This window comes from Bidens hawaiensis, unplaced genomic scaffold (assembly GCF_021521415.1).
Source record: "Bidens hawaiensis isolate Kalapana, Puna unplaced genomic scaffold, B.hawaiensis_p1.1 tig00057169_1, whole genome shotgun sequence".
Classification (NCBI taxonomy): domain Eukaryota; kingdom Viridiplantae; phylum Streptophyta; class Magnoliopsida; order Asterales; family Asteraceae; genus Bidens; species Bidens hawaiensis.
Window position 1 is genome coordinate 21,687 of NW_027500331.1, and position 20,498 is coordinate 42,184.

The 20,498-nt window shown below is 33.0% G+C and overlaps 1 protein-coding gene across 1 annotated transcript; it reads left to right on the plus strand.

Moving 5' to 3' along the window:
• Positions 1–4,318: 4,318 nt before the first annotated feature.
• LOC143601825 (uncharacterized) lies at positions 4,319–20,498 on the plus strand. Its single transcript, XM_077079128.1, is given in 43 exon segments — positions 4,319–4,437; positions 4,549–4,734; positions 5,480–5,569; positions 6,237–6,310; positions 6,628–6,783; positions 6,852–6,972; positions 7,544–7,599; positions 7,883–7,937; positions 8,051–8,107; positions 8,186–8,287; positions 8,372–8,452; positions 8,556–8,608; positions 9,031–9,100; positions 9,376–9,439; positions 9,525–9,673; positions 9,751–9,878; positions 9,961–10,116; positions 10,268–10,355; positions 10,449–10,514; positions 10,611–10,670; positions 10,761–10,847; positions 10,986–11,172; positions 11,323–11,366; positions 11,453–11,572; positions 11,670–11,792; positions 12,377–12,429; positions 12,506–12,554; positions 12,776–12,834; positions 13,079–13,218; positions 13,305–13,465; positions 13,567–13,695; positions 13,979–14,064; positions 14,327–14,442; positions 14,519–14,631; positions 14,725–14,848; positions 14,922–15,043; positions 15,197–15,383; positions 15,643–15,847; positions 16,609–16,933; positions 17,143–17,282; positions 17,800–17,924; positions 18,006–18,210; positions 20,186–20,498. Coding segments are annotated over 43 exon segments (4,905 nt in total). The 5' UTR covers positions 4,319–4,332; the 3' UTR covers positions 20,274–20,498.

Sequence of the window (20,498 nt, forward strand, 5' to 3'; positions counted from 1 at the left end):
GATCCTTACCCTATATAGGGTAAGGATCCTAAAAGAATCATTGGCAAATTGAGAACTTTGAGAACCATTTTGGACTACTAAAAAAACCCTCTAAAAAGATATTAAAAAAATTATAAAACAAACAAAACCGAAAATTTTAAAAAAGTAAAAAAACTAAAATTCTTATATTTCATTTTGGTTTCATTAAAAAAAAAACCGGAATTTTTTTTTCTTTTTAATTCGTATTATACCTATACACATATGTATACTTTCATTTAATCTCTAGTTACGTAATATACACATATGTACATTATCATTTATCTTAAATTATACATATGTGTATAGGAAAAAACATGTGTGTACATATTATACATATATGTATAATAAAAAAACTGATTTTTTTTTCTTTTTAATTCGTATTATACCTATACACATATGTATACTTTCATTTAATCTCTAGTTATGTAATATACACATATGTACGTTATCATTTACCTTAAATTATACATATGTGTATAGGAAAAAAAACATGTGTATACATATTATACATACATATATATATGTATAATTTAACTAAACTGAGAATTTTTTTTTTACATTTTTTTTAGAAACCGGGATGATAAATAAGAACTTTGGTTTTTTTACTTTTTTTACTTTTGTGTTTTTTTTTGTTTTATGATTTTTTTTATTTTTGGGTTTTTTTGTGGTCCAAAATGGTTCTCATAGTTCTCAATTCCCAAAAAATTCTTACATGATCCTGATCCTATATATATATATATATATATATATGAAGGAGATAGATCAAATACAAACAAAAAAACCGTGCTAAACGTGAGAACCAAATGAAATCACGGTGGCAAATTCGTAATTAAGATACAAAACCTAAGAAGTGATGGAAACACAAAAATTAAGCGATGGAGAAACCCAATTTGTAGTCAGTTGTTATTCTTCTGATGAAAAATCAATCAAATCATATTCGTTTAGGTAAACTAATCGTTTAAATCGAATGAACTGATGCGCTTATTTGATGAATTGAAGCTTGCAAATTATATTTGATTATTCAACTAAGCGTTACAAATCAAATTGAACAATCATTTTGTAGTTGCAGTGATTTTGAAGAAGACTAGTGCAAACTTAATCGATTAATTGAACTAACTAAAGCTTGTGAATTGGACTAATCGAACAATTAAAGCTCGTGAATCAAACTAATTGATCCATGGAAGCTTTGCAGATCGAATTACTTGATAACTAAAGCTTATAAATCGAAAAAACAAAAAAAATGGAATTACAGAGTGTTTGCGACTGTTTTGTTTGATAACCTGTGTTTCAGTAATTACTCTACCTATACACGATAATTACTCTACTTACAAAATAACCATAGAGTAATTGTGTTTCAATAATTACTCTATTTACAAAACATAATTAATCTACATATAAAACAACTACTATTATAAAGTGTAATTACTTGTATAAGTAAGTAATTACTTTCTGGTGTATAATCAGTTGCTTTTTTTGTAGCGTAATCAATTTTATAACATAGTAGCTATTCTTATATTCGATTAGTGTAATTCCAATATGTAATAATTATCATTTGAGTATCTCAAGCCCTTATAATTGCTATCATTTTCACTTTTCCTCCTTCTCACCATTAAATTAGCATTACAAACAATCAGCTTGAAACATAATAATAATTACTCCACTTATATAGACTAATTACAATACATACAAAACAACTATTATAACTATGATAATTACTCTAGTTAGTCAATGTAATTACACTATAACCACTTAACATAGTTACAAAAGCTACATACAAACTAATTACACTACATATAAAACAACATCTTCCCCACATCTTTCTTCACCATGTTTAACTTTTGCTTCTTTTCTTCATCATCACATCCTTTTTATGATCCTTTTCTTTATCAACACCCTTTTTTTGGTTTTCTAGAATAAAAACTCTTGTTGCTTAGCCTACTTTTCTTCATCACCACATCCTTCTTCACCATATTCGTCGTTTGCTTCTTTTCCTCGTTTGCAGCAATAAATTCTTCTCCCCAATCACCTAAAACAATAGGTGAAGATTCATCATTAGAGTATCTACAAGCCATTTTCATTGATATTCTTTCGCTCTTCCTCCTTTTCACTGTTAAATTAACATTACAAACAACTAATTAGAAGCATATTAATAATTACTCTACTTATACATACTAATTACACTATATACGATACAAATACTATAGCTTTGATAATTACTCTAGCTGTGAAAATAATTACACTACAACCTCAGAATAGATTACAAAAGCTATGAACAGAGAAATTAACCTTACAAACAACTAATTATAAACATATTAATAATTATTCTATTTATACAGACTAATTACACTATGTACGAAACAACTACTATAACTTGGATAATTACTCTAGTTGTGAAAAATAATTACACTACAACCTTAGAACATATTACAAAAGCTATAAACAACAAAATTAACATTACAAACAGCTAGTTATAAACATATTATTAATTATTCTACTTATGCAGGCTAATTACACTATGCACGAAACAAATATTGTAACTTTGATAATTACTCTAATTGTCAAAATAATTACACTACAAACTTAGAACATATTCCAAAAGCTATAAATAGACAAACTATACACATACAAAGTTAATTACTCTATTTAATTACACTATAACCAGTAAAGAAAGTAACAAAGAAAATAAGCAGACTCACTGCATACAACTATGATAATTTCACCATTTGACAAAATAATAAAAACAATAAAGATTAGTTACCTGTTTTGGTTCGAAGTGAGGGTCTTTCATGGTTATTTTTGCTTCTTCGTTCACTATAAACTGGTGTTTTATCATCTGTAATTGTATATATGTGTAGAAATTATATTAAACATGAGAGATTTGAAATCAATTTATCTCAATCCAAACCCTAGTTATACGAGTATGACAAATAAAACGCACACAAGTGATCGGATAATGAAATTTACCTTCAATCGTCATTCTTAGCATATGATTTAGCTTACGAATAGTGAAATTGATCGATGATTATAGGTTTTGAGAGAATCATTTGGGGTTCCGATGAAATGAATTTGGGTTTATATGATGAATCTGGGATTTATGTGAAAAAAAGAGATTTCAACTTATTTACAAATTTGCCATCGTCAAAGTCTGTTATTCGCACGTTTAGTACGAATTTTTGATTTGTATGTTAACTCATCCCTATATATGAAACTATATGAGTGAGAATGTAAGAATGTTATGGTAAGTTAGGATGGAAAATCCCTCTAACCTACGTGGACGGTCTACAGATCATACATGTGTAGCAAGAAGAAAGTGTAGCAGTAGGAATGGACAATGGAGCCTTATACATGCAGTGTATATGAAAGAGTAAGATTCGGTATACGGAAGGTTGATGGACCTTGTACGTATCGTGAAAGAACGACTTAGTGTAGAAAGGATATACAGATCATATCACATAAATGAGAGAATTCGGTGTGAAGATGGCTAACGGGCCCGATACATATCGTGAAAGAATAGGAAGAAAGAATGTAAGCATGTTAAGAAGAATGAAAGAGTAGCTTAAGTATGCATGTATATGTTATGATATGAACGTGAATGTATGAATGTGCAAGTATTACATGTTGGTTGTTGTTTGTTAAATTAGATCCTCTTAGCATAGCTGACTTTTATCATACACGCAGACAAATAGGTACACGCAGTGCGCACGAGGCTTTTTGAAGATCTGCGTCCATAAAAAGAATGTTATGTTTATGCTTTTGAATGATCAAGACAAGCTAGTTATATCTATATCCATATGACTTGAATATTTTAAAGTTTTATTTCTGCTGCAATGAAAAAGTTTTAACTTACTCTGATTTTTTGGCTGTCTTCTTGATTAAATCCAACTAAAGTAGGCCTTCGGGAGTCGAAACCTTACATAAGAATTCAACTGTTAACGTGATAATCTTTGATTGATTTAGCTTGAGCCCTAATGTGATTATCTTACAAATCCAAATTCAATAATTTGTTACTTCACTGCAAATAGAGTTTTGTTAATTTGTTTAAACTCTTGAATAATTAAGATTATGTTAAGCACAAATTAGTAAACTTGTTTTACCTATTATTCGATTAGTTTGGGTTTTCAATTACGGGTAAACAAATCAAATAACCAATCTGGACCGCACCTCCCCCCGGACAGTAACGAACCTCGGTCTCGTTGTTCTGAGTGCAGATCAACTAAACATCTGATACTACTAATAATAATAATAAGATCTACAACCGAAATATCTGACCTCCAGATTTCAATCGCTCTATGTGAATCAATCATCCAATCGAAGATGGCGTTTATGGCGGTTTTGGAGTCAGATCTACGCGCTCTCTCCGCCGAAGCTCGCCGTAGGTTTCCCGCCATTAAAGACGGTGCTGAGCACGCTATTCTCAAGGTCTCACATTTCCTTTCCATTTTATCTCATTGTTGAGCTATTACTTAGCAAGTGCTAATGACTTGCTGTTAGGGCAAACTATATAGTCTTATTATTATTTATCAATTGCAGCTCCGGTCGTTGTCCAGTTCTAGTGAAATTGCACAACATGATGATATACTGAGGATCTTTTTGATGGCATGTGAAGTTAAGACCGTTAAACTCAGTGTCATTGGCTTATCCTGTTTGCAAAAGCTCATTGCACATGATGCAGTAGCTCCTCCGGCTTTGAACGAGATCCTTGTCACGCTAAAAGATGTAAGTCTTTTGGTGTGGATATTTCTTTGTTACTGTTATTTTGTTTTTTGTAATAAAGTAATTAATAATTTGGTATATTGAATTTAGGTTTTCTTTTGAAGTTATTTTACCCCTGTTCAATGTTAAAAGCCTACTGATATTTATTTATGGCTTGAGTTTAAGTGCTGAAGGTCAGTAGGGCTAATGTCAATCCTTGCAGCATATAGTCATAGATATAAATCACTAACTTGATTTGTAATTAGAAGACTAAAATATGAGTAAGGGTAAATGAAAATGCCATTGACATAGATCCTAAGGTATGCCACTTATTACAAGCCATTCTTGATCGCGTGCTATGTAGAAGTAATTTAGAGCTATCATATACAAACTGTTGCTGAGGGGTTTAGACGTTTTTCTTCACTTTTATGCATACTTTATACCACAGAGGGGTTAATATGCAAAAGCTATTATCTGGTTTGTCATTTGGAAGCTCTCAAAAACCCACAATTGTTGTATCTTTCTATGTGTAGTATATGACTTTATGTTGTAGGGTAATACTTGTTTTGACTAGACTCGCATAATATTATTTCAGGGATGCTGTATAAACTGAGTTTAATTCATTTTTGCATACTTCCTTAGTGTTTACATTAGTTGGTTTCTTAAAGATAGTCATTTACGATTTTTTTTCTTGAAACATATTATTGTATTGTGGGTTCTAGAAATATTAATTTTTAGTTGTACCTTTATGAATTTGTTGTTTTTTCAGCATGGGGAGATGGTAGATGAAGGCGTGCAACTTAAGACTCTTCAAACAGTACTCATAATCTTTCAATCCCGCCTACAACCTGATGGCGAGGTGAACATTGCAATAACGTTTTTGAAATCTGCATTTGCTGTGTTTTCCCCCTTTTAGCTATCTTTTTAGTTTATTCTCGAAAGGCATCTGTATATGAGTCTTCATGCATCATTTATTGAAGAAGCTTTATATTCTATGTGTTTTCTAACTTCAACAAGCTTGATTTTGAGCATTTTATTTTCTGTATATACATGCTTTTATAGTAAATACTTTTTCATCATTATTCCCTACACGAATAGAAGTCCTTTCTATCTTACATTAGGAAAAATCTTTAACTCAAATCTGATAATCAAGATGACAAAAATGTGAAGCTGTATTATACTCTTTACAACTTACAAGCGCCAAGCCTGTTACTGCCTTCCATCCGTAGATTTTCTGAGAATGGCAAGGTAACTTGGCTAGGAGGAAAAACACAAATAAGTATTAAATTGACACCTAATGGGTAATGCTATTATGCAAGTAGCATCATCACCGCTTAATACATGCCTCTTGTCTATTATCTTTTGCCTTGTTATAAAGTGCAACTTTGTATATGTTATCCATTCATCTTTTCATTTATCATGTCAGGAAACATGAAAGCAAGATCTCTAAATGAACTTTGAGCGTCTTGCTAGCTAGAAAAATATATTCTCTTGTTATTGTTACTTTTTTTTTGGGTGAATCTCAGGAGGATACTGCCCAAGCTCTTGGTATTTGTCTTCGCCTTCTTGAGAACAACAGATCCTCTGATAGTGTACGAAAGTAAGATTCAACCGATTAAATATAATACATTTTTTACATATATGCTACCGTCTTATACATTATTAATATGTGCATGCTGCTTCTTTTGTCAACTAATTTAGTAATTGGACAAACGGCCTTTAATGGAAATTAAAAGAAATATGTGACTGGCAATTATGCATTTTTTATTTTCAAACAAATGTATATGTATATCCAGTAGGATACAATGGTGTGATTGTTAGGATATCCATAAACGGTTCCCATGAATTAAATTTCTTGTTTAAGCTATTTCACTTCTATTTAACTAATATGCACTTTTCTTAACGAGACATTTCCAGTACTGCTGCAGCGACTTTTAGACAAGCAGTGGCATTAATATTTGACCATGTACTTTCTTCCGAGTCGCTTCCAGCTGGTAAACTTGGACATGGAGGATATATATCACGAAGTGCTTCAGTTACTTCTGATGTTAATCATAGTATCAACAATTCAAAGTACGTACCATCTATTGTAACAAATTATACTATTTCCGTTTCTTTATGTGATGATTCATGATGTGTAGGTCACTGGAAGAAGACTTTGCCTCTTTAGGAAAATTAAAAATGAGGGAGACCCCCACAAAAGCTGGAAAACTAGGGCTACGGTTGCTTGAGGACCTGACAGCTCTTGCTGCAGGTGGATCTGTATGTGCTATTATCTGTTTAAACTATATTCTATTAGCATCTACTTTATAGAATTTTTGTTTTTGAGAGGTTTGTAGATTTGCTAGATCTTTATGTTTAGGGTAAATGCCAGTATGCAAGTAAATAGTAGTTGTTCCACCAAGGTCACTTTTTTTGAAGAGGTTTTTAACCCCTCAAGTTTCAATTCTATTTCACTGTTGGGGCTTTAAAAAAAACTGATCCAAAACCTGTATTACTATTTATGTGATGCCATATGCCTTTTGTGTAAAATTGATGGCATGACATTCCAGTATGATTGACCTTTATGTCACATCATCAATTTTACACAATTGGTCTGCTGCTTTAGTTATTTTGCACAATTGGCATGCTTGTTCAGCTTGTGTATCCAGTAATACAGGTTGCAATTAAAGCGCTTTGGAAAATATTAGAACAATGAAACAAGTGGTTAAAAGTAAGAGTTTTGAGTGACCTAGGTCTATTGCAAATGTAGGTTATTATTTGGTGACATTTATTTAAGTTTATATGCTTCAAGATATGTAAAAGTTAACAGTGCGTGCCTCTTTTTTTTCAGGCCATCTGGTTACGTGTTGGATCCATACAACGGACCTTTGCGCTTGATATACTTGAGTAAGGGCTCTTCATTGGTTACTATTTTCTGTTATTGTCACATTAAGAACCAAAAGGCCACCCAATTCATGTAAATCACATGGTTATTCCCAATCGAGTTGGCCTCAAGAATAAGGAAATAAATAAATATACAATGTATTGACACACAAGATTGCAAAAAAATGTTTTAAGTAGAAGAAAACCATATTAAATGTAAATCTTTTTTATAATTAGTTTTGTTGTAATCATCATTCAGAAATGCAACTGACCTATTATGTTTGTGCTTTGTTGTTGGAATCCTCAGGTTCATTTTGTCTAATTATGTAGCTGTATTTAGAACTCTGCTACCTTACGAACAGGTTCTTACCAATTCATTTTTCCTTCTTTTTATTTACACAATTAGTTTTTTCTCTTCACGTATCAAAATACTTTCAAACTTGTGTTGATTGCTGGAAGCTTTAAATATGTACAGGTTTTGCGTCACCAGATTTGTTCACTTCTAATGACTTCACTTCGTACCAATTCTGAGGTGACTGGTCTGGTCAGCATTCTTTAAATTTAAACCATATTTAATTTATTAGTTACTTAACTCTATTTTTCGTAACAGACTGAAGGAGAAACTGGAGAACCTTATTTTCGACGTCTTGTTTTGCGGTCAGTTGCCCATATAATCAGGCATTATAGTTCATCCCTCATCACTGAATCTGAGGTATAGCTTTCCTTTTTCTTGGTGGGCCCACTCTCTCTCTCTCTCTCTTTGCTGTTTGATTTTTGGTCCTTAATTTGTTTATAGGTATTTCTCAGCATGTTAGTGAGGGCTACGTCGCTTGATTTGCCATTGTGGCATCGCATTCTTGTACTTGAGATCTTGAGGGTAATATTGACTTATCAAATAAAGATAACCTTTTGCATATTTCTGTAAGCAAATACTTACTCTCAATACCTTTCTCTAATACTAATATCTATGCATGTGTCAGGGTTTCTGTGTGGAAGCACAAACTCTGAGAATATTGTTTCAGAATTTTGACATGTAAGTTCATTTTGTGTCTTTTTCACACACACAGAGTTAATTTTTCAAGTGGTGGGAAATATGAATCTGTTTATATTGAGTTTACACATCAAGAACTTGCTGTTACTAATCAAGCCCCTATGTGTTTGCTGTAGTATTTTCTTGCAACAAATGGAACTTGATCTTAATTTACATTATAGATCAAATAGGAATTGATTATCAAATACAGGAGAATGCAGTAGCCATATAAATAGGCATGAAGTTATATTATATGTTTTTTCTTTGTTAACTTGATCTTAGTTTACATTAGATCAAATAAGAATTGATTATCGAATACAGGAGAATGCAGTAGCCATATAAGTAGGCATGGAGTTAGATTGCATGTTTTTCCTTTATTAACTCTATTTTGACTAAGTATATAATAATGTGCCGTTCCGTTGCAGGAACCCAAAGAACACAAATGTGGTCGAGGGTATGATAAAAGCTCTTGCTCGGGTGGTTTCAAGTGTGCAGGTATTTTTTACTTATATTCTATAAAGCCCCCATTTGACTCGTTTGATATAAAACAAACAGAACCCAAATCGACACATTCATAAATCACAATTAACTTGGTCGAAAGTGTTACCCCTAGTGACAGATAATCACATTGTCAAGTTGTTTGATACTTGAATATGCACTTATTCTGTTTGCATTTATTATCTCTTAACTATAATAAAGTTATAATATAGTTTTATTTTGTTTAATATGGACATGAATAAAAGTATATATAACATGCTTTCCTTTTTCAGTTTCAGGACACAAGTGAGGAGAGCCTGGCAGCTGTTGCAGGAATGTTTGCCAGTAAAGCGAAAGGTATTGATAATTAATAATGAGGAAATATTATATTTGTAACAGTTTTATGTAAACATGATCTGCTTAATCATTTCATGTTTTTCAGGAATTGAATGGAGTTTAGATAATGATGCATCAAATGCTGCTGTTTTGGTTGCAAGTGAAGCCCATGCAGTAACTTTAGCTATTGAAGGCCTTCTTGGAGTTGTTTTCACTGTGGCAACCTTGACAGATGAAGCAGTGGATGTTGGTGAGGTAACTTTGCATTTATCTATTTACAAATTCATATTCTTATTCTTCTGTAACATATGCCATGTTTATTTCTCTCATAGCTTGAATCCCCAAGATGTGATTCAGATCCACCTGCAAAGGTTATTGGAAAAACTGCAGTTCTATGCACAACAATGGTTGATTCAGTGTGGTTGACCATCCTTGATGCACTATCCTTAATTTTGACGAAGTACTGTGTTTTCCAACAAATGTTCGTGTTTATATTGTTTGTATAACCAAATATTATTTCTAATTAAAACTTTATTTAACAGATCACAAAGCGAAGCTATAGTGTTGGAGATATTGAAAGGTTATCAAGCATTCACACAGGCATGTGGCGTTCTTCGGGCTGTAGAACCTTTGAATTCATTTCTTGCATCACTTTGCAAATTCACCATAAGTTCGTCAAATGAATCTGACAGGAGAAGGTACTCAAGTTCTTTTTGGTCATATAGTATGTGTATTATATTGATTATTATTATTATTATTATTATTATTATTATTATCAAATGCTATCAAGGAAATATGTTTTAGAATAATAGTTTTATGATCTGCTTACTGGTTATCTTTTCCTATTAGTCGTAGTTTACAATCTCCGGGGTCCAAGCGGACAGAACTAGTGGTGGAGCAAAGGGATGTTGTTGTTTTAACGCTTAAGAATTTTCAGGTATATGGTTTGTGCAAGTTTCATTGTTATAAAATAATTTGCTTCAAGCGTCTAACCGCAATGATGCTTTTATTTGTCTTTTTTATAAGTTAGGCCCTCAGGACTCTCTTCAACATAACCCATCGGTTATACAATGTTCTGGGACCTTCTTGGGTGTTGGTATGACTATTTACTTTCTTCACACACACACGTATGTGTGTGCCTATATATATATATGAGTTAGAAAGTAATGATAGTTTATGTTCTACATTGGAGGTTTTGGAGACTCTAGCAGCACTTGATAGAGCAATTAATTCTCCACATGCAACAACCCAGGTAAAACTCCCATTAACTCTCGTATTGGCTCCCACACTTGTACTTTTTCAGTATTCATGATGTTTCTTTCTGTGAATGCTTTTAATGCAGGAGGTATCTGTAGCTGTCTCAAAGCTTACTAGAGAACCATCTGAAAAGTATAGTGACTTTAGCATTCTCTCATCATTGAATTCTCAGGTGATATCTTTGTTATTTTCTTGACTAGTAGATGTTATTATTAATTTTTTTTTACTAATTCACATGTTCTTTCCCTCTGTAAATTAATAGTACAGTCTAGAAGTTCTAACATATTCTTTTCATTTTTTACCTGTTTAGTTGTTTGAGAGCTCTGGACTCATGAATATATCAGCTGTAAAGTCACTTCTTTCTGCACTTCGCCAGCTGTCATATCAATCAATGGCTGGAACATTAAGTGGTGTTTCACAAACATCAAGTCAGAAGACAGGAAGCATTAGTTTTGCGGTAGAAAGAATGATATCCATTTTAGTCAACAATCTTCACAGTAAGTCCACAAATAGTTATTCAACAGCTGTTGTATTACATTTTCATTCGAATGCCAATTTATTTAAATCTGCTAAAAGGAGAAAGGAAAATTAATATTTAAATGAAGAGGAATTGTTTTAAATTTTGTTATTTGTTTTTTTTGTTGCAGGGATGCAGCCACTGTGGGATGAAGTTGTTGGCCATTTTATCGAGGTTATTACATCTCAACTTTATACATTATGAATAATGCCGATATCATCATTGCAACCGCTTATTGATAAATTAGGATATTTTTACAGCTTGCTAATAGCCCTAATCACCACTTGCGAGCAATGGCACTCAATGCTTTGGATCAATCAATTTCTGCTGTTTTAGGTTCAGATCGGTTTGAGGAGAACGCACTATCAAGACGCCATGGTGTATGTAACGATAGTACATACATTTACTTCTTATCTCGATATGCCTACTCTTTCATAGGATGATTACAATTTCTTTTATGAACTCTGTTTTTGCTAGGTCAATGCAGAAATGAAGGCGCTTGAAATTTCTGTCATATCTCCACTATATGCACTTTATGATTCTTGCCCGAGTAATGATGTTCATGTTGGATCTTTAAAAATTCTTCTGCATGTTTTAGAGGTAAACTCTTTTGCAATCCCCAAATTTTTACAGCATATTTGATATTTCTTCTCCCATTTAAATTGTCTTGGTTTCTCTTGTCATGTACCGTAGATTTGTCTTTACAGTATATTTCTATATTCCAGCTAGTTGTGTCAGTTTTGACTCATTTACTTACGGGGTCGGTTTGGTTTATGTTTAGTCTCAAAACATCTAATGTATCAAATAAAAAGAACTGTCCAGAAAGGGAATGGGCCAAACGTGCCGAATGGGCTTAAAGTTCTAAAAGTATGTTTAATGCATAACCTTGAAAATTGTTTTATTTAATGGCATGGATTGTTATTGTAATCACTTCAGTTGTGCAAAGTATAATATGTATTATGTGTCCTACCCAACCTGCGTGACACATCCATCTTGCCACCTTTAGTTGTACAAGTTGATATTTTTTTTCACAAGATTATGCGTTTGATATTAAGGGATATATGACAATATTGAAAATTCTTATTATCAGACGAAATGTAGAACAAAAAATTGCAATTTTTGTGAGATGGATGGAGTTTATGCTTTACTTTTTTCTTATCTTTTTTATGGGTATCTTTTTCCAGAGGCATGGAGATAAGCTGTGTTATAGCTGGCCAAATATTCTTGATATGCTAAGGTAACTATTGGCTACATCTATGTTTTCTTATTAGAGTTGTGATGTTGGTTAAATCTCTCATTCCATTTTTCTTTAGATCAGTTGCTGGATCATCTGAAAAGGATATAGTCACCCTTGGATTCCAGGTTAGTAAAGTTATAACTTTATGTTTATGAGTTAAACACTGCTATAACCAAACAATACTATATATTGGATCCAAGGCTTATAGACCTTGTGGTATGTTGGTCACCCTAATATGTATTCTGTTCCTATCTTATATAAAGTGTAATCTTATGACTAATGCTGCATACATTTTGGGATCATTAAAGTTAATCTGGGAATATCCAACTTATTATTTTTTTTGTAGAGCCTACGAGTCATTATGAACGATGGGCTATCAACAATACCTTCAGAATTTCTCCATGTGTGAGTTTTCTCTACTTTATATGCATATGTTATAGTTTATGGATTTTTTTCTTTTTATATAACTTTTCTGAAATTGCATTTTTGGTTCTTCTAAGGATACTTTTTAAAGTTTTGATCTTTTATTATGTTTAACTTTAATCTTTATATAACACTTGTTGGGTTTCTTCTTTCTTCCGTCTTCTGTTTATTTACGGGTTTTCAACTGTTAGTTTGATCATTTAAATCATTTGTTGTGCATAACCAGATGTATAGATGTTACGGGTGCATATAGTTCTCAGAAGACTGAATTGAATATCAGCTTAACAGCAATTGGTCTGCTTTGGACTTCAACTGACTTTATTGCCAAAGGTCTGTTAGAGGGCCCTACAGAGGAAGGTGGAAAATGTTTAACTCTTTTTGTTTTCATTTTATCAGCTTTCATTATAACAAGCTCAGAAACTAATCATCTTCAAAAATACTCTATTAAGCAGAAACATTAGAACACAAGAATGGTGAAAAGATAGAACATACAGGGATTAGTGTTAAAAAGATTAACCAGCAAGATTCCTTGGTTACTGGAGCTGAACATGACAAGTTGCTGTTTTCTGTTTTTTCGTTGCTCCAAAATCTGGGAGCTGATGAAAGACCTGAGGTAATCTTTTTGAACACAGAAAACTATTCTAGCCTGAAATTTATTTATTTATTTATTTAGTGAAACATGATTCATTGTCAAATTGTCTTGTTTGTTTTTAGGTAAGGAATTCAGCTGTGCGGACACTTTTCCAAACCCTAGGAAGCCATGGGCAAAAGCTTTCAAAGAGCATGTGGGAGGATTGCCTTTGGAATTATGTTTTTGCAACTTTAGATCGTGCTTCTCACATGGTAGCGTGCAATATATGTTAAAATATGATACCTTGAAACGGGTTTATTGAGGGCCATACTTTACCTCTTAACGGGTCAAGTGGGTTGGTGTGGCCCAAATATTATTAATTGCTTTATCTAATAATTTATTTTAGTTTTAAATAGTATTTTTTTTATTTATAAAGTTTAATGGAAAAGGAAAGCAATTGCAAACACAGACCGCTTCATTTGACCTGTTTTACAATTAACTTGATACCAACTCTTCTGTTTTGTGATCTCTATTGAACATGGTTATATGTTATAGGCTGCAACATCTTCCACAGATGAATGGCATGGGAAAGAACTTGGTGTTCGTGGTGGAAAAGCTGTTCATATGCTCATACATCATAGGTATTAACTAGAGTTGGCTTTTTGACTCAGCTCTATATCATAACTAGCAAAGTCTTAGTTATGCTATTGTATCTAGATTATATATAGAGTGCTTAGGCAGACTATCTTTTGTAAGTAACAAAGTTCATAATGAAATCTCTCTACATTCTCTTACTAAACAAAGTTCAATGCATACTTTGTTTGATCCATATTTTAACAGTAATCCAGATATTACTTTCAATCCATACATTAGATTTTGATATATATCTTTTATAATACCCAGTCGGAACACTGCTCAGAAACAATGGGACGAAACACTTGTTCTTGTATTTGGAGGAATTGCTCGTATTTTGCGTACTTTCTTTCCACTATTAAGAAGTATAACCAATTTTTGGTCTGGTACGCCTATTTTTTAGATTGCTTGATTCTATTTCAACAAACCAGGATAATGGTTACATCAAACTCTTATTTGCAGGATGGGAATCTTTGCTTCGATCTGTTAAGAACAGCATTGCAAATGGTAGTAAAGAAGTTGCCCTTGCTGCAGTAGGTTGTTTGCAGTCAACAGTGCTCTCTCATTCACCCAAGGTAAGCCTATATCTATAGATCTTTATTTGGTAAATATATGTTGCAAAATTTTGAATTAAAATAATTAAAAAAATCAATTTATTTTTGTATCAGGGAAATCTGCCCATGCCATATCTAAAATCTGTACTTGATGTTTATGATATTGTTCTCCGCAACCCAACTGCATGTGGTGAGGTGGCAACAAACAAGGTGAAGCAGGAGATAATCCATGGGCTAGGTAATACTTTCTATGAACCTGGACAGCCTTTTTGCATTCATATTACCAACTGTTTTTTGATTTGTTTTGGCAGGAGAAGTATATGTGCATGCACAAGGAATGTTTGAAAGTAGCATGTATTCACAGTTGCTTTCTATCATTGATTCTGCAATCAGAGAAGCAAAGACCAGTCAGAATAATTTTGAAGCTGAATTTGTGAGTGTGCTAATCTTTGCATAAGTAACTTATTGCTCTAGCTTTTCATCATCTTCATGTTTCTATCTTATAGTTATCATTTGAAACTGAGATAAACTTAAAACCTAGGCAGACATGCAGATCCATATGATGTCTGATAATATACTTCTACAGGGACATGTTCCGCCTGTTCAGCGTGTAGTACTGGAAGTCTTTCCTCAATTACGTCCTCCACATCATCTTCCTTTATTGTGGGCCGTCTTCTTCCAGAAGCTTTTGCGTTATCTTCCAAATTCTAATTCTTCTGAACAAAGTGAAGGAGATGATGCAAAGCCTGTGGAATCAAAAGGCTATATTTCTGGTATTGACTTGACCATATTCTGTATTTTACACTTCAATTGAATTATTTATAATCTCAAACTGGTCAAGCAAGTCAAACCGGTTGATAGTCTTCAGAAATGTATATTCAATGATTTAAATCAATATTCGAATTTTACTGTGATTGTAATTATACACAATGCATTAGTTGCTTATTAAAAAATGTACAAAAAGGCTTTCAGTCAACCTGTTTCGACCCGTTAAAGACATCACGCCACCTCTAAACAAAGGGTTATGTACAGATTCTAACGGGACTATTACTACTTCTGATCAAGTAGAAGTAGAATCTTTGTCTTCAAGCTCTGATTCAAGAAAAGCTTCAGCAATGGCAGTCACAAGTGATTTGTTTGCGGAAAAGCTTGTTCCTGTGTTGGTAGATATGTTCTTACAGGCTCCAGTAACCGAGAAGCATATCATCTTTCCATACATTATTCAAGGTCTTGGAAGGTAACATATTCTCAAATGCTACATCTATTATTTCTTTTCTATCACAACTGCATCTATACATTAGGGAGAATTTCATACCCCCCCCCCCAAAAAAAAAAAAAAAAAACTTGTAAAATATCATGTACACCCAACCCAAACTTGAAGTTTCATGTGCGCTCTTAAAAAACTAACTAAAATATTTTATTTACTAGTTTCATTAGAAACAATTCAACAAATGACCCTTCTACCCAAATTTTTCTTAGAACTCTAAAATTTTGTATTTATCTTTTGTATTCTTAAATTTTCAAGTTTACCAGTCTTAACAATATTTTCCTTGTAGTATATGATTTACACATTTCACTAAAAACTCATAAATAGCAAACTCTATTCTTTTATGCTTTTGCATGTTAGTTAGACACATTAAAGAAATGGGTCATACATAGGATACAATCGAGTTATTTGTTTTTTTTAAATGTGTTACGCTCCAACTTGACACAGTCATAAGTAAATGGGTCGAAATGACCACCTCAAGTTTTTAATTTCTCTAAAAAAACAAGGTGGCAGTTTGATAATTCTTGATATTTTTTACTTTACACTATTCATAACATGGAATCATAAGATCTTCCTTTGTGTATATCAATTTTTTTAATGATTTTCAAATGTTAGTGACAGTTTCGGAAACTTGTATACAAGGTTCTTATGCTGAGTTTTGTATTAATAAAAATTTTATTTATTTTAAACTTCTTTTAGTACAAACTTGAGAAAGAGAGTTGTCTTTATAGGTGCATGATAACAAGAAGAGAAAATCCTGATGGTGGACTATGGGGGCTATCTGTTAAAAGCTTCAACCAGTTGCTAGTTGATGACATCAACAAACTAGCAAATGGTACAAGGGATGATGTAAGCAACAGCAACAAGCTCGCAAGAATTCGTTTATGGAAAGAAGTTGCTGATGTGTATGAAATATTCCTGGTAGGGTATTGTGGGCGCGCCCTTCCTTCCAGTTCACTTGCAATATCAAAGGAGGATGACGAGTCCCTTGAAATGGAACTTTTAGATGTTCTCGGGGATAAAATTCTCCTCTCAGACATCGATGCTTCTCCTGATGTAATCTTTCCATCTCCAATCTATTATTTTTAGTGTCATTAATTGATCAAAATGGGCCAGTTGACCTGAAAGTAGTTTGAAATTTGAGTATGAGAAATCCTCTTTTAATCTTCACCTGCTTAGATATGTGCTCTTCTTTTTTTATATGGTTTGCATGTGATATTTTGTTTATATAATTATATTTAATGGTTTTGAATTGATATTTACAGATTTTGGAACGGTTGATAATAACCCTTGACCGATGTGCTTCTCGTACATGTTCTTTACCTGTTGAAACAGTTGAACTTGTGCCTCCTCACTGTAGCAGATTCTCTCTCACTTGCTTGCACAAGTTGTTTTCTTTGAGCTGGTATGTCTTCATCTTGTATTTTATAAACCGTTCATTTTTTCAATTTTAAAAAATTTTAAGATTCAAGAAGAGGGTTAAAATGCAATGTTTATTCCTCTATTCTAATATTAAAATAATATATAAACAAAATTCGTTTATTTATAGAACCTACATATGAGGGTAAATCTTGTGTAGGTAGGTATATTTCCTACACGTAACATACACATGTAGGTAAACATTTAAAAATGAGAAAGAACATGTGCACAAAATTAGTTTAATCATTAATGGCTGCTTATGTTCATAGAATAGACATTTGTATCTTGGAAGTAAATTACAAAATCTGAACCGTTGATGAAAAAGCCCAAACAATTTAGGTTTGTTTGGCAATAATTTACTCTTTTGTAATGAACCTCTCTGTACTCACACATGTGTGTGTTTATACGGTTTTCCTGGTGCGCTGCTTATGACTGATTTTGTATGGAACAACACTCTCTATATATATTTATATTCTAACTAGATGCATATTGCTTTTGCTCAGTCACAACAATGAAACGAACAATTGGAGTCCAACTCAAAGCCAAGTAAGCAAAATATCTGTCATGATACTTATGACAAGATGCGAGTACATCCTAAACAAGTTCTTAACTGACGAAAAAGAATTAGGTAAGTTTAATCCTTAATAAAACTTTTATGTAAGGTTTTTATCAGAACATTTTTCTAAAAATAAAGTTATTATTACTGAAGGTGAACGTTCGTTCCCATCTGCAAGAATCAGTGAGATTGCCTTTGTACTTCAAGAGATGGCACGTGTTATCTTGCATCCAGAAACAGCTTCGGTTCTTCCTATACATCCTTTTCTGAAGGGTGGTGGTCAATTAGAGGAGAATACCGGTCAACGTGCACATTTGTTTGTCCTTTTTTCGCCCTTATGTGAGCTGGTCAAGTCCAGGTAATAAATTCTTCAGGCACGAGTTTTTATAGTTCCGCTTTCATGTATGTATGTGTGCGTGTGTGTGTTGTTACGTGTGTTACACTAGCGGAGGTTTAAGTTTTTCAGTTAAGTAACTCCATGCGCACCGCACCGCACATGGGGGCATTTTTGTCCTTTACACCCATTTAATTAAAATAACCATCAAACATAAATAAAAATCTTATTTCTCTATCCTAAGCATCTCTACACTGTGTACTTTCTTTCCTCTTTTTGCCCAAACCCTAGCAACCACCAAACCTCCCCTCCAATTACATGTTTCATCTCTCTGTCAACTACAGAAGCCATCTTCACCATTGTCTTCCTATCACCATCTTTGTCACCGTCTTCTTAGATTAAAGCCATAATCGCCGCCCTAGCAGAAGCCACAACTGCCAGCCATCATTTGAGATGCCACTCGCCATCATCAGTCATCGTCGGAGCTCGCTGCCGCTGTGATATCCTCATCGCCTCCGTTGTTTACCATCAGTTTAATTCTCCTCTGTTCAATTTCCAGTCAGATCTGAAAACCCACCAAACCAAAATCAAACCATTGCCGTGGTATCCCTCATCGCCGCCAGCGCAATCGAGAAATCATGCCGTTCCTCAAAGTGCTATTTGTTTCCTTAATTGAGAAAGACAAAAAATGTAGCCCGTGAGATGTTTCTGAGCCCGATTTGGAGAATAAGGTTTAAGAGGAAGGAATTCACTTGTTCTTTTAGGTCCTGTTCGTTTCAAGGATTTGGAAGGAATTCTATGGAATGGGATTTTAAATCCCATGAATTGATATGTTCGTTTTATTAAATGAAAGAATGGGAATGAAAACTAAATCCCATAAAATCCCACATTTCATGGGATTTCAAAATCCTACCTATTTTAAAGGATTGTTATGGAAAATAAAAACCCCTTCAAAAAAAATTCAAAAAAATTAATAAAAAAATCATAACTCAAAATATAAATCAAAAACGAAAAATGTAAAAAAACTAAAACGTTTCCTTCGTGGTCCTCGTTCTTCAAAAAAAAAAAAAAACCCGAGAATGATGAAGATTCCAATTCCAATACATATTAACCAACCAAACACATGAAAGGGATTCTCAAACATTCCATTCCAAATCCAATTCCAATTCCAAATCCTTTAAAAAAAGTCCGTGAAACGAACGGGCCCTTAAGGAATTGCATTCTTTCTTGTTGGGCTTGATTTGATTGGAGAGCAGGTAGGGAAGTGAGTAAGATTGTGGTGGGTTGCTTGTGGTGGTGGTGGTGGCGGTTGTGGATTGCTCATGGTGGTGGTGGTTGTGGGTTGCAAGAGATATCAGATGACTTAGTTTAGATTTAGGGTTTTTATTCGGTTTTTTATTTTAATAATATATATATTTAATAATATTATTTATTAATAATTAGATTTTTGTTTTGTTTAATGGATTTTTCTGATTATTTGGGTTTGAAAATACGAAAATGCCCTCATGTGCAGTGCACATGGGATTGCTTAACTAAAAAGTTTAACATTCGTTAGTGTAGAGGACTAAAATCAAGCCAAACATGCAAATAAAGGATAAAGAGTGAAAGTCTTTTCATTTTTTGAAAAGGACCCATCCATAATTAAGCTAATTCATAAGGACAGCAATTGTAATTCTCTCATATTATATATGTTTTGGATCAAACACGGTTTTAAACATGCGAAGCCTTCGAAGCAAAGAAAGAAAACATGAGGTGGAGGTTTTATGTGATAAACATTGCAATTTGTGTCATTTTCACTTCATTTGACCTGTTTTGATTTTGCTATTGTTTGGTCAAAGCTAAAACTTAACCCAGTATTGACCCATTAATAAGGAAATGAGTCGAAATTGCCACCTCTACAAAGAATGTTGGTCATCTCAACTGATATTGTAGAAATCTATAGTTGCAGATACATTGTTATATGTAAAAGTTGGTTTACATATTTTCAACTGATTGATAGGAATTCTCGAGTTAGAGATCTAGTGCATGCTTTACTTAGACTTGTCAGTACCGAGCTCGGAGTACATAAAATTCGCTTGACAAGTTGAACGTGTTAAGTAATATCTGCCATTCAATCATATTTGGAATGTTCTTTGTTGCCTTTTGATTTCTAATGAGGAAAACACATATAAGTTAAGATGGTGTTTGTACAAGTGTTGGTGAAAGTTTTGATCTTGTTTTTATCTTATATATTTGTAATTTAAATTTCAGTTTCCAGAGTGTATTTGTAATTTGTGGATAAGGAATGTAGGTTTAATATAATATTATGATTC